At 39.7% G+C, this 15,374-nt stretch overlaps 1 protein-coding gene across 1 annotated transcript in view; it reads left to right on the top strand.

The window, feature by feature from the left end:
• LOC124162866 (DNA-dependent protein kinase catalytic subunit-like) overlaps positions 1–15,374 on the top strand; it is a 299,017-nt gene that overhangs the window by 279,070 nt on the left and 4,573 nt on the right. Inside the window, exon 56 of the mRNA XM_046539551.1 lies at positions 4,397–4,611. Coding sequence (XP_046395507.1) covers positions 4,397–4,611 — 215 coding nt within the window. The remainder of the gene's footprint in view (positions 1–4,396; positions 4,612–15,374) is intronic.

Raw genomic sequence — 15,374 nt, 5'->3', positions numbered from 1 at the left:
CGGGACGCAATGCTTTCGGGGTTTAGGATTAACCCTTGGAATCCAGGAGCAGGTACCCGGACCCTTCGTCTTTTATAACCCCTCTCAGCAGTAAGGGACAGCGGTCATACAATTGTTTATACAGTCAATTTTCGAAATAAATATTTGTTCATTTCTCAAGAAATATAAACTAAGAATTGAATTGTTTGTCTTTTGAGCAGCGTTTACAATTTTTAAACGAAATTCTATGATAAATATTAACTTATATCTCGATTCCAGTGTAATTATCATATTACGATTGATAATGCTTACCCGAAATTGTTTTTAAATATTTTTTTCGCGTTATCACTCGCAGAATGAGAACATCAAACGTCTGAACCCAAGAATGACTGAGACAGAAGTGAAGGGAAACTTTATAATCAAAAAGAATTGTGGGTATGTGAACGAGAATGAACTTTACCCATTCTGAGAAATATGTTTCTATACTGATGGGTAGAATTCCAGAGAAGGTCTTCATGAGTTATTTCAGCCCGTGGTGGAGCATATTTTCCAAACAAAATGAGGGATTTAAAAAATTCCAAGTAAAAACATAATTATACTGATGGATGCAATTCCAGATAAGCTCCACAGGTGTTCTGAATGCCCGTGTGGAGCGTACTTTCCAAGGGATACCAAGGTTGCCCTGTGGCAGACAAAGAGCTTTTCTTGCTAGAATTTTTTTTACCTTGAGTAATGCATTTCGGAGAAATAGTTAATGAGATTTTTGGAAGGGTTTGAATTCGATAAGAAAAATTTTAGGAGCATATATTTGGCATCGAAGTAATTGATGCTTTAAATCCGTTAAAATTGACCTTAGAACTTCGTTTAAAATTTGACAATGGTCAGAAAAAAATGAGGAATTCAATTCAAAGTCTGCAATTTACGTGCAAGCAACAATTATCCATTTGATAAATACACATAAGCAATCCATAAGTTGACCCCGAACCAATGCCGCAGGTATGGTCGTAAACCCGGAAAGGAGGGAGCACATCAACCCTCGGAGTCCGAGATAATGCGGAGTCCCCGCTGCGAGGGGGCGAAAAAGGTTGGAGCTCAGAGGGTGTAATAATCTGCTAGACCCTTCTTAACGAATGCCCTCCAAAAATTCTCATTACCACGAGAAAGAAGTCTCTTGGGGCTCAGTACAGCAGTCATGCTAAGACGAAAACTCCGCCGTCTCGAAAGGCTTAATAATAATGCAGTAAGTCCTCGGCGTACAAATCCTTCCAAGACCTTGTTTGTTAGTTGAAAAACGTAAGCAAGGTAACAAAAAGTGTAGTTATCCTGCAGAATGCAACACTGCAGTACAATTTTGTTTTAATTTACGATGGTGGTGATATGATCTTACTGCGCTTGCGACGCAGCTGGAGAAAAATTTTTTGTCGTTCGGGGGAAGGAAAAAGTCATGAAATGCTGAACAACTCATTTGACCACAATTGAATTGATTGCCCAAAAAGCGAGTTCCTCCATGCCATGCAGCGTTGCGTCGGCCAACTTCAAAGGCACCATTTTAAATTTTGGGTGTACATACTTCAATAAAGTTGGTAAGTTGAGGACTTAATGCAATAGTTTTACTATCCAGAAAACCAGTGCAAAGTCTAAGTGTCATAGGCTTTGTCAAGACATACCGTATTTCTCCGAATATAGTCCCCCTCTGAATATAGTCCCCCCTCCCTAATTTTGGGGCTTCGGTTTCGGGAAAAGTTAAAAATATGCGTTTGAATATAGTCCTCCCCTTTAATTTTACCATGGGCATTTTTGGGAAAAAAGGGGAGACTATATTCAGACATATACGGTACATACAGCATATGCATGGATTCATATTCCAATTTGTAAATTAGATCGTTTATTCGCCTGCGATGATACAAACAAAACCATGTAATATGCAATTCAATGTTCAACCATTAAATATGAAGAAAAAAAATCAAATGCTTTTTACCTTCTTTGCATCAATGAATATATTTAGAAATTAATTTTTGAGCCTCATTTTACCAAAGTATAAACACGTGTAAGAGACACACCCCTTTTTTGGCCATCGGAGCTAAAGAAAAAAATTTTGCAGCATATTTTTAATCCTACCAGTTGGTGTTACAGACGTATTCGTGGACTTTCAACAATTATCAAAATTTCCACTTTCAATGCTAAAAATTCATGCTGCAATTTTAAGCTAAATTTGTACAATATGTATGGTGCTCAGAGATAAGTGTGTATTCAGTCGTAGTCTTCACATTATGACGCTTACTAGGGATGGTCGGATCGGATACCTTCGGACCAAATATCCATAGATAATGCCATTCACCTTATTCTTCAGTTACAAATTTGTTGAAGAAATTGAATTGAAATATGTATTACATTTTAAATCGATGCTTTTGTGAATGCAGCGTCCCATAAGAGGGAGTTGAAAGAGTTGCGATCCTCTCTTTGCATACCCCGTTGCACTATGATGCTTGTCCTACTCATGAACAGTTTTGTGTAAAAGCTCTCGTAGGAGTATTGCTATAAAATTTTAGAGGTTGAAAATTTTAAGGTAAAACAAGTTAGGCACAGAGCGTGAATCTTCCCAAGACATTCAGCAAGAATATCAGTGCAGTAAGATAATAACCACGGCGTAGATTTCACAAAACCACCCTCGGCCCTCCATCAGCCCATGCTTCTGACGTTATTTTTTCCCTCTCCGAGACCACACAGACCATAAATCATTAGATTCAAAGGAAAATATCAAGTCACACGGGAACAATGGATACGTGTTTCATCCCTACCCCGTCTCACCAACTTACCTTTATCGGTTTACCAATTTCAATTCTCCCAGTTTATGGACATCACCTACTGAGCCCGAAGATATCTTGATAGCTTTGAGTAATTATATAACAAGGTTCAAAAAAGAATGAGATCTAACATGACATATATCTGACAGCAGTTACATTTTTTAAGCTCTAATTGATTGGCACAAATCTATATATGTAGTTACAACAAAGCTACCAACTTTTACCATAGTCCAAATACTCAATTTCAGAAGAAACAAGTGTAGCACGAGCGCATGCGAACAAGGAAAGATGTATTGGAAACTTCAGGCAACGCAAGCTGCGTACATCACATTGCTGCGCCTTTGCCGCTTTGCTTCGAAGGCAACAAGTCACATGCAAGATCGGACGTGTTGGTCCCATGGTCCCTCACTCATAGCCTTTGTGTTTGACAGATGGATGGAGCGCGCTCCTTCCCCTCTACCTCTCCTTCCGCGCTCTTCACTTATAAGCATTTCCGATTTCATCTATACACCATTTAGTCCAGCAAGGTATGCACTCGTTCGAATTTCTTAAACCACAGGTTTTGACACCAATATAATTTTCAGTTGCAATAATCCTCATAGTAGCGTCTGAATATGATTTTTGAAAAATCAGGTCCTTAGCATAATGGAAATTACTCAGCAAGATGTTGACTATCAACCTGGTATTGTCATTCAAAACTATGCGTTTCCCTATGTTTGAGATGCGATTACTATTTGCAGTGTAAAAGTCACGGGATGCCCATTCATGGCAGTAAATTTAGCGCGCCCTCCAGAGCGAAAAACCCCACGTGACCTTTTCCATGTTCACCTCTGAGGTACCGGCTTGACGACGCGATGCTTGCAAGTAAGTAAAGCATACTAGAGCATTGTAAAAATACGTCATTAAGGGAGAAACTCCCCTGCTTGCTGCTTGTTTTTGACCTTGGGTTTCAGATGACCGACTCACGCTGAAAACCAAGGCCACTCAGCTCCCCTTGGACTTGAGAAGGTGGGGGTGGGGGGTAAGATAAGAAGTTTGTGTAAGAAACACCCCCATTTTTGGCTGCAATTCCTGGGAAAAAAGGTGTTTATCTCACATGTGTTTATACGGTAAATTGCTCTATGGTGGAGACATTTATTAATTTATCCGTCAGAGTGATACCCTCATGAAAAGGGACTTCAGCACTCTTTTTTGACTTGCTACGGTAAACATGTAAATTATCCTTATTTCTTGTGTGGTACGATTGGTAATCAGTGTTTTTGGTAAATTACTTAATATGCTTACCTCAGCTGTTATCTTAAACCTTAAGCAAGATGCAATTACTACCAATATCCAGCCTATCATAGGAAGAAATGTATGGTGGGTACTCATAGTTGTGTACCTCTTGTGATGGCTTTTATCCTAGCATTGTCTGCTTGCTACCAACCTTGAACTTGTATGTAGCCTTGGTTTATATGATTCAGTCCTAATTCTTTTTTAGTTCTTATAAAGCTGTCAATTTTCTGGTCCTATGGAATTTATATTTCGGGAAGTCAATCTTTAGCTTTTTTCTTGCATGGATACTCTGTAATTTTCTTTGGGGTACACATATATTCTTGTGTGTTTACTTTCAGATGAATTTGATGCAGCATTTGTGAAGGGGAAGATCGCGCTCATGAGACGGAAGTTTGTGGGTGGCACCAATCCTAAAGAGATTACGTTAGAAGAACTTGGTGCCAGGTTCATTGATAGACCAGACATTTTGCGAAAGATGAAGGAAGTAGCAACTGGTGATTTGAGCAGAGACCGTGCTAAGAAAGCCAGTCTAGGATTGACTTGTGAAGAACAGGTTAGTGTCAGTTTCTCTAGTTTAAATCCTGGAATCAGTGTTCCGCATGGAAGTTTTCTGGGTTAATACCGCATAGATTCATTCCCAGGAGAGCCACAGTTCACTTCCTTGCAATTTTTTCCGCTTTGAAATGTCTCTTTGTGATGCCACCTCTGAAGTAAAGAATCCTTCCATCGGAAGTCATGACAATCAAAAGTCGGTGGTGCAGATTGACCGGCAGGAGTTCCAATTGTACCGTAACAGTCATTGTCATTGTAAGTCAAAAATCAAGGCATTGGTTTGAAGCAGCAAAATTTATGATCGTAGCTGAATCATAATGAAAATAACGAATTGAAAAGATCGTACATTCACCTGACAGTTCGGAAGGAACTACACATATTAACCTACGAAGGTTATTTTGGAAACGGGCTATGTACCTTTTTTTCTTGTTACTGACAAGGAGACTTTGCCTAACTGATGTCAAGAAAGAAGATGAAACCTTTTTTATTTGAAAGTAGACACTTAGATAGGAATACAGTTGAAGGGTTTTGTCCAAATACGCCCGGGTTTGAGAGAAAAAAGCATTTAAAAATTGAAAAATATGGTCACGTTGAATTTAATGTTAAAAATTTCACCCATTGTTTAAAAGCGTTTTGGCCGAGTGGTACCGTGCCGCGCTTCTGGTGTATAAGTTCAGGGTTCGAGCCTCGATGTCGGTAAATTTTTTCCAGTCTGCCACCTCCTCCATTTTTTGTAATCAGTTCCATGTTCTTCTAATTTGTTCATTTCGGACGTTTTATATTTTTTTTACTTGACTGCTTTTTGAGAAAAGCCCTAAACTGACATTTATGTAGCTAGCTAACCCTTGCTTCGAATTATTCTTTCCATGCCAAGATTCATCAAAGCAGGAGTTATAAAACGGAGGTGCTGGCATCGATGTGAAGGGAACTCATTTCCAAAGCAAAATATTTTAAACATGGATGTGTCCGGAGAGTCTCCCGGGTTCCTGCTGTATTAGTATTTAGAATAAACAACAATTTTCACTCGTCTACCAATGCGATCAATTTGGAGTATTCCAAGTGTTAAATGTCGCTCTTGCTCCTCTGACTGTTTTTGCTCTCCCGTAGTCTATTTTTTCACCTTGGTAACTTAATTTTTTGTGTAGGTATAATAGGATTTTGGAAGGAAAGAAAGAAATTTTGTCCACAAAACCTGAATAGTTGAAGGGCTAGACGACACATAGTAACCTGGATAGTAGGTTGAAGTACAGTATATATTTTTCGTTGGAATTGTGTCTCCATAAAGCCATTTTTGGGCACCCTGCCGACCATTATTCCCTATTCCTCTTGCCCTAACCGATCGATGGGCGAGGTATGCTTTGCTCCCACAAACTTACTCTCCTCTCATTGTCAGAGTCCTTATTTCCGCGTATTTAGGTGCCTAGAGATTTCAAACAAGCTGTATAAGCTGGGGAACGAATTGTCGTTACATGTGAATTTTTAATTACCTGGAATATACTACTCGGGCAACTTAAAATTTGTTCATGGCCCGCACCTGTTGAGGTCTATGTCCAAATGATAGTACTGTTTTTAGTTTGGCTTGTTGGCTCGTCCCTTCCCTTTCCTTTTTTTCGTGGCCTCGCCAGACTCCAATTTTCCTACGCTTCTTTTGCTTTTTCCCGTAGCACGATATCATTCGTTTTTCTCTTGCTTTCATTAAGTCCGCTTTACACGGTGAAAGATCATTCGAATGATCTTTCGAAAGATCATTCGAATGATCCATCATTCACCGTGTATAACGGAAATTTCCTGGAAATTTCCAGCGTGAATGATCATTCGAATGAACTTTCAGGCCTGTTCTAATTTGCTTGAATGATTTCCGTGAATGATATGAGCGCACGGCGTCCATCTTGCCATTGGCATCCACCTCGGAATTTTAATATTTTATATAAAAACTTTGGAAGCATAGTAACCCACAAAATAGCTCAAATAATTAATATGTACTTTGAGAAAACATAAATTCACAAACATCAACTGTCTAAAGTCAGTAATTTGGAAATAACATTTCGGATAGTTGATGAATAAAAACGTCGTTTTTCTCCTCGATTGCGTCTATATTTTGTTTAATTTACAATTATTAAACTATAGTTCATGATTTGAGCGCTAAAGTTTCGGGTCAGAGTCCCAATTAATCACACAATATCTGTTTATTCGGTGAACACATTCCAGCCAACACGAGCCGCTACGTTACCTTGGCTCACCTATGGGATCACAATATTGCCTATTTCTAATCATTCAAGGAACTCACCCGAAAGAAATTTCGAGCATGTCCTAATTTGCTTGAATGATTCCGTGAATGATATGAGCGCATGGCGTCCATCTTGCCATTAGCACCACCTCGGAATTTTAAGATAATATATATAAACTTTGGAAGCATATTAACTCATGCGATAGCTTAAATCATTAATATTTACTTTGAAAGAAAGTAAATTCACAAACATCATTCCTCAAAATTGAGTAATTTGGAAAAAACATTCCGGATTTTTAAAGTTCAAAATCGTCATTTTTCTCCTCGATTGCGTCTATATTTTGTTTGATTTACAATGTTATTGTTACAATGTTATTGTTTACAATGTTAAATTTACTGTTTATTCGGTGAACACATTCCAGCCAAAACGAGCCGTGACATCACATTGGCCCACCTAGGAAGTCACAATCTCACGGGGTTGCCTATAATTCAAGGGGCAAACCCTATAAGTTAGCCCATGAATATCACAGTCCACTTTCTTCCCCTGCTTCGATAGCAAGCAATGAGATGACACTGAGTCAACTTCATTGTAGAAAGTATGAGGATGCTGAAGCGCACTCTTTCGAAAATAGAACAGGTCGCTTCCTTTTTTCTCTTCACGTTGCAACGCACACATGTCGCGAGAATGAATTGACGAGAAATAGGTGGTTAGGAGTAAAAAATTAACAAACAATATGGTTGATTTCCAACAGTAATAATACATTTAATAACCAAAGTAAGCTTTAGGAGCACAATACATAAAATACTAAATTGCCTGAGGATAATGTACTCTTGCCGTTGGGAAGAAGCCGGGCACGAGAGAGAGTTCCTTCCTTGTCAGAGGTCAGTAGCAGAGAGAGCGAGCCAGACCGCTTACAGGATCGCGGCCGCGCTCGAAGCAGGCGTGAGAGGGGAGGTGTAGGCAGAGGAGGGGAAACAGGTTTCACGCTGACGATTCACCTTACAATTGGGTAAACGGTGGCGGAAAGTAACGATAGTTCACACATGGCATAAAGAGGCCGACACCGTTGGTGAATTCACTATAAATTGTGAGCAGTTCACAGGACGCGAGGATCAGCGGCACGCGTGGATCAGGCAGGCACGACGTACTCTGTAGCTTCGCGAGAAGTCTCAGAGGGGTCAAGTCTCAGAAGGGTTGAGTCTCAGAGGGATTGAGATCTCGGAGGGATTGAGAAAGTGCCCATTATGGCACATCCACCCACTGATGTGTTTTGAACAAAATGAACTAAAGATGGGGTGAGACTTTTTCACCCAGAACAGATATCCCTTCCAATAAAGAGCTTCCCCTGAACAATAAGCAAATAAGTGAATTAATAATATTGAAAAAACATTTATTTCTGACCAATCCAAACCCCTCGATATAGCATATTACATTATTGTAGAGTTCCCATAAGTTAATCAGCAAATATTAATTGTTCAGACATTATTATTAGCATTACTATCGTTGCACTCATGATACAATATTGGCAACGTAATCATTCATTATCAGAGAAACGATAGTTTAGAAATTACCAAGAAAACCTTAAAATACATATTATTTAGATGCCTCCATCTCTGCCTAATTTTACACAATATACTGCTTTGGCAAACAACAAAGATACATGACAAGGAAATAATAAACTTCTGACTTTTAGAGAAGTCCTTAATATTGTCACAGACTTCAATAATCACGACAGATCAAACAAATCTAACAATAACATTAGTGATAAATCATTACATAATAGATAGAAAATAGGATAGACGAGTGTGGACCTTGTTATATTATTTTTTTTTTTTATAATTCAATCTTTGTAATGATATTTTCTTATATTTTTTTTGTTGTATTTTTTTTTCATTCATTCATATTTTATTTCTTTCATTTTTTAACCAATTTTGATGAATATACATTTTTTTTATTTTATTATATTTTTTTTTTCATTAATTGTTATAATATTTTTTCTTTTCTTTTGTTGCTCCATTAAGGAGATCTTTTCTGATCCACACCTACCGTCTTACAAACATTTTGGATAAGAATTCACAGAAAAATATTCACTGGAACAAGAGAATTCACAATTATCAACTTTTCTTCCATCTCAGTGAGACACAAACTAATTAGGATGAACCATAACCCTTTTTACTTGATTAGGCCAAGCATGAAAAACTAAGGTTCACTATACCAGACATCAAAAGGCATAGACATCATAAAACTCCCCATGATAACATGGATGCAAGGGTGAGAATATAAAGAATTCAAAAGTAGTGATGCAGTATAAATAAATCACTGAAAATTTACACAAGGTAACCATCGAGAAACTAGATGAGATGGTACCAATCAGTCGTGAACCAAGTAGGAGGCAGAGAGAGATGAAGAGTGCATCTTACCCGTTTACAAATGACATTAACTATTTTGTCCACTGCTTAACCACATGTGGATCAGAGAAAACACAATTGCCCACTATATGTCGTAGACACCAGATAAATAATTGCATTACAAGCAAAATATAAACAATTTGAATAAAATCATCCAGCAAAATGCTCTAAATATTACTTAGCCAGTGCCATACTGGGTTTGAAAAAACGTGGAAGAAGTAATTTTGCATGTTCAAGAATCGAAAGACAGAGAGCATTCAGCTAAATGTGGGACAAGAATTTAAATGAGCTTTACTGAGAAGCTCGCAAACAGGGGAATAAAAACAAGTCAATGGCTGAGGTTAAATGGTCAATTATTCAAACAGCCTTATTCAACAATTCAAGTATTCAGTATTTCAATAATTCATATTTAGAATTCATCTGTCGACAGACAGGATAACCCCATAAATCCCCCCAAAATATCAGCCAGAATACTGCTGGGTGCTGACTGCGGAAGGCAAGCCAACCGGACGATGGGAACGCAACCCCCTTACGCCAAATGTGGCTTGACATAAGCCATCTGTGCCAGGAATCTCAATTCCATCAGTGGCAACAGGTCCCATTCTGGGCATTGCAGGTGTTCAGGCCATCAGCCATGAACAAAATATCATCTTCCCGAGCAAACAGCTGACTCGGGTTAGTAACCAACTTGGGTTAACACCATCCCTGGGTTGCTCCCATCACTTCAAAATCAGGCCCCCAATAACTTGGGTTGGCGAGTTGGCTGCAGTATTGACCATGAATAAACTTGGGTTAATGGCATGACCCATAAAAAGCAAATAATCAATTCACTATTTGGCAAACAGTGAATTTTCCCACTCACAGAATGAATGCTCTCATAAATTTGTGAAAACAAAATGGAATCAGTCAAGAGTGACTGGCAAGTGACATCTGGTGTATGTGACGACATATAGATGGGTAACACAATACCAATTGCACACCACTTCGGAGTAGAGAATACTAAATTCATTATATTATTCACTTATTATCATAAATTATTTGAGATATTATTCATATTTTCAGTAAATTATTAATAGACCACTCAAATATATATTTTTTTATATAATAATACAAGTTGCCAGTAACACAAATTGAAATCGGTAAACATAACATCCGATAGTTTTAGCCAAGTAGACTGGATTAATTACAGTAGGCCTTCAAATGAGAAACGTGTGCAATTTTCTCCTTTTTTGGTGACACCTTCAAAGCTACTGTGACAGGAGTAAGCATTTTAACAATTGTGAATGGGCCTTCCCATTTTGGATATAGCTTGGCAGTTTTACCTTTTAATTTGGAACTCAAGTGGTGAGTTTTGAGAAGTACCTGGTCTCCCACCTTGAATTGAACATCACTTTGCATCTTATTGAACCTTACTGATTGTCTCTGGTGTGCATTTTTCAAATTACTTAGTACCTCAGATCAAAAGGAAGACATATTGTTTGTATCAATACCATCATTAAACATTTCAGGGGGAATTTCCCAGACATTATTCAATGGGTGTGGCAACTCACGACCCAAGAACACCTTAGCCGGAGAGTGGCCAATACTAGAATGACGAGCTGAGTTAAATGAGAAAGACAGATCAGGAAGAAATTCCTCCCATTTATTGTGAGAATTATGACAGAGGGACGAGAGGGCACATTTCAAATTTCTGTGAACCCTCTCCGCTTGGTTTGCCTTAGGATAATATGGTGAAGTGCAAACATGAGAAACACCAAGCTTAAACATTGTATCATGAAATAACCTTGATTTAAAAGCAGAACCATTGTCTGACACAAGAAATTTTGGATATCCAAATTTGGGAAATATTTTCCTTGACAACAGGTTAACAACCAAGGAGGCACTTGCACTCCTAATGGGTTCAATGAAAGTGAATTTTGAGAAACCATCAATTATTGTGAATGCATACTCATTACCATTCTTGCTACGGGGCAAAGGACCCACAAAATCTACATAAATTCTCTCCCAAGGGTAAGTTGAAAGAACAGAAGACATTTGCCCCTGTGGGAGACGATTTAAAGGCTTAGATAATTGACAAGAGTGACATCTTTTGACCATATCAGTGACTTCCTTCCTCCAATTTTGCCACCAAAACTGACGTCCAATTTTCTCACTAGTTTTGGAAATACCCATGTGGCCACTGGTAGGAAGGTCATGAAAATATTTAAATAACATAGGCCTTATAGCAGGCGGTACTACAATTTTGGGCTTTTCAGCTCTGTTTGTGACATGGCACAGAAGATGGTTCTTTAACTTCCAGCCCGGGTGTGACTCTGGGTCTCTCGATAAATCCTCAATAATGGTCTTTAGACCAGCATCAGAAATTTGGTGCTCACGAATATTTACAAAAGAGAGAGGGACATGATGCAGAAAGAGAGAGCTCTGGCAAGCCGTATCAGACTCATTGGGGCGAGATAAGCAATCAGCAACACTATTTTGCTTGCCTTTTACATGGTGAATGACAAAACGAAAAGCAGATAACTTTAAGACCATACGCCCCACCTTTCCTAGCTGCTTAGGATGTTTGAATAGCCAAGTCAAGGCATTATTATCAGTATACAAGTGAAAAGGTTTAAATTGCACGTATGACCGGAATTTTTCAACAGCCCAACAACAACTCATAGATTCTAGTTCATAAGAGGGCAGACGTTTTTCATGATCATTGAGCATCCTACTAGCATAAGCAACTGGCTTTAAATGACCATCATAATATTGATTTAACACAGCCCCTAGGGCAACTTGGCTGGCATCAGCATACAAGTGAAATTCTTTGTCAAAGTCAGGGAGAGATAGTACTGGTGGATTAGTTAAACACTCTTTTAACTTTTGGAATGCTTCCTGCAGCTCACCGTCCCAACGAAAAACAGCACCCTTCCGTTTCAAGCGAGTCAACGGTGATGACAATTCGGCGAAGTTAGCGATGAATTTAGAATAGAAAGAAGACATACCAAGAAAACGTGACACCTCCTTCACCGATCTCGGAGTGCGGAACTCTCTGATTGCTGCAGTGCGATCTGGGTCCACCATAAGTGCCCCTTCAGAAATTCTGTGGCCAAGGAATGCAATGGATGTTTGGGCCATTTTTAACTTGTCAGGATGTACCGTGAGTCCTGCCACCCTCAGTTTGGATAGCACTGCTTCCACGTCCAACAGATGTTGCTCAAAGTCCCTCGAGTAGATACACAGATCATCAATATAAGGAAAAACACAAGCATATTTAAGGTCACCCAATACCAAGTCCATCAACCTACAAAAAATTTGGGGTGAAGTCGTTAGACCGAATGGCAGCCTAGTATATTGATACAGACCGAGTGGTGTAATAAAAGCTGTGTACTGCTTTGCCGTTGACGAGAGAGGAATTTGATAAAATGCAGAATTTAAATCGATAATAGAAAAGAATTTGGCCTTACCCAAATACTGGAAGGCATTTTCGACATTGGGCGTGGGGAAACAATCCGCCTTTACCTTCTTGTTTAACTTACGATAATCAACCACCAACCGATCAGATCCGTCCTTTTTGGGAATTAGAAACGCAGGGCTTGCCCATTGAGAATTAGACGGTTCGATAATTTTATCGTCCAAAAGTTTTTTCAAGTGACTTTTCAATGCTTGTAACTTCGGCGGCGATAAAGAATATGGGGACGAACGAATTGGCTGATTGTCAGTCACCTCCAATTCATACTGTAACAGGTGTGTCGCGCCATGAGAATGACGGACTACATCGGAGAAACGAGATAATACGCTGCTCATTTGTTTTTCAAGTTCAAACGGCGAAGCGGGAGCGTCACGAGCGACCAAGTGCGAATTAGTTTGGCGTAAATTACTATTTTCGCCATCGGTCATGGATTTTGCCACACAAGTCGAATTGAAATCATGCTCACTACCGTCGTTTTCAGAAATAGTGGAATCCAAATCGTCTTCTATCAGTTTTTCACGAAATGGAAATACGCGATCCGGAGACGACGCAAAAGAAAAGCCATTCGGGTGAATAGAAATAGACACCTTCTTAATGAAATCCTGTCCTAAAAGACATGGAACCGGGAGAGAACACACATAGAACTGATGTTGCCATGACAACGATTTAATTTTCACACGTAAAGTCACTTGAGTGCGAAGTATAATTTTATCACCGGCGATAGAATGTAATGGAATTGAACAGCCTTGTCTACGACTTCGTCTGCATTTATTAATATTGTTCCAAAATCGTTCATCAAGCAAAGACAGAGTAGACCCTGTGTCAAGCAACGCGTCTCCAGGCACGCCCTGAATTTGAACTGGGATATGAGCAAGGCCGAGGAATGCGTCACCGCAAGCAAAAGTCAGCTGTGGCCGAGACGGCCTGTCTCGAGCGTTCAAATCACGTATTTTCTTTCGACATTCTCGCTCAACGTGACCACGTTTTCGGCAGTAATGGCATGTAAGAGTAGAGGATTGAGGAGAATGAGGAAATTGAACAGTGGGGCGCGATTCGGAAACAGAATTTGAGTACTCAGCTCGTGTCATAAGAGCTTTAGCGGCATGAATCAACATTTTTCCCAAGTCGACCAAATTCGTGGGCTTTTGACAAAAGAGCAAAACAGACTGCGTTAGAGGATTGAGACCATCAAGAATGACTTCCACGAGTTCGAGATCGGTAAACTTTTTTCCTAGTGCCTTATTTGCAGACACGATAGAATAATAGAAATCACGAGGGTTTTCGTTAGGAAATTGAAATCTTTTGAGCTTCTGAGAGACCAAACGGTCAAGCTCGCGATTGGAGACGAAAGTGTCCCAAATTTCGGAGATAGTTTGCTCCCAGGAAGCATTCCTACGAATAACACCCAGCCAGAAGGGTCGACAATTTGGTGGCAGCTTACATAGTAAAAGAGTAAATAAGTGAGTTTGAGAGGTCAGGGCCAAATCTAACAACTCTGAGGTTTTACAAATAAAACTAAACCATACACTAGAAGACGAACTTGACGAAGTAGGAATTTCGTCAATCAATTGACGTACTACATGCAGACCGTCCGCGTTATCCATGTTGACTATGGATTCGTGTTGCTCGAGAGAGTTAGCTGAGCCTACGTTTGACTCTACAGCATTCAAGGAAGTTTGGCGAGCATTAAGACGATCACGCCGGTCTGACGACGTGGTGAGATACTCTACCGCGTAGGGGTTTTCTGGATTTTGAGACATGAACGCAGTAATCTGCAGAGCACACAAACACTGATGCGAGGAAATAATTATCAGAGCAAGAGACCCTAAATAAGTCACACCACAAGGCCTGAGTCGATGTCACGACACTCTTAGAAAACACAGTAAATACGAAAACAAGTGACTTAAGAATATGCACACCAGAGAACACAGTGAATAACTAAGCAAATCAGTAATACATACGATAGCAATAGCAGAAAATACCTCGATCAAGGTGCAGTGAAATACAAGTAAACCATTTAAGAGAATATTGTGGAAATCAGTGCCCAGACAACTTAAAGAATACAAGAAATGACACTCCATTAGTTAAACCACCTGTCAATTTGACCAAAATCCTGGTCACGGCACCATTTTGCAACGCACACACGTCGCGAGAATGAATTGACGAGAAATAGGTGGTTAGGAGTAAAAAATTAACAAACAATATGGTTGATTTCCAACAGTAATAATACATTTAATAACCAAAGTAAGCTTTAGGAGCACAATACATAAAATACTAAATTGCCTGAGGATAATGTACTCTTGCCGTTGGGAAGAAGCCGGGCACGAGAGAGAGTTCCTTCCTTGTCAGAGGTCAGTAGCAGAGAGAGCGAGCCAGACCGCTTACAGGATCGCGGCCGCGCTCGAAGCAGGCGTGAGAGGGGAGGTGTAGGCAGAGGAGGGGAAACAGGTTTCACGCTGACGATTCACCTTACAATTGGGTAAACGGTGGCGGAAAGTAACGATAGTTCACACATGGCATAAAGAGGCCGACACCGTTGGTGAATTCACTATAAATTGTGAGCAGTTCACAGGACGCGAGGATCAGCGGCACGCGAGGATCAGGCAGGCACGACGTACTCTGTAGCTTCGCGAGAAGTCTCAGAGGGGTCAAGTCTCAGAAGGGTTGAGTCTCA

Source organism: Ischnura elegans, chromosome 7, assembly GCF_921293095.1.
Source record: "Ischnura elegans chromosome 7, ioIscEleg1.1, whole genome shotgun sequence".
Classification (NCBI taxonomy): domain Eukaryota; kingdom Metazoa; phylum Arthropoda; class Insecta; order Odonata; family Coenagrionidae; genus Ischnura; species Ischnura elegans.
This window is presented reverse-complemented; position numbering and strand designations above follow the sequence as displayed.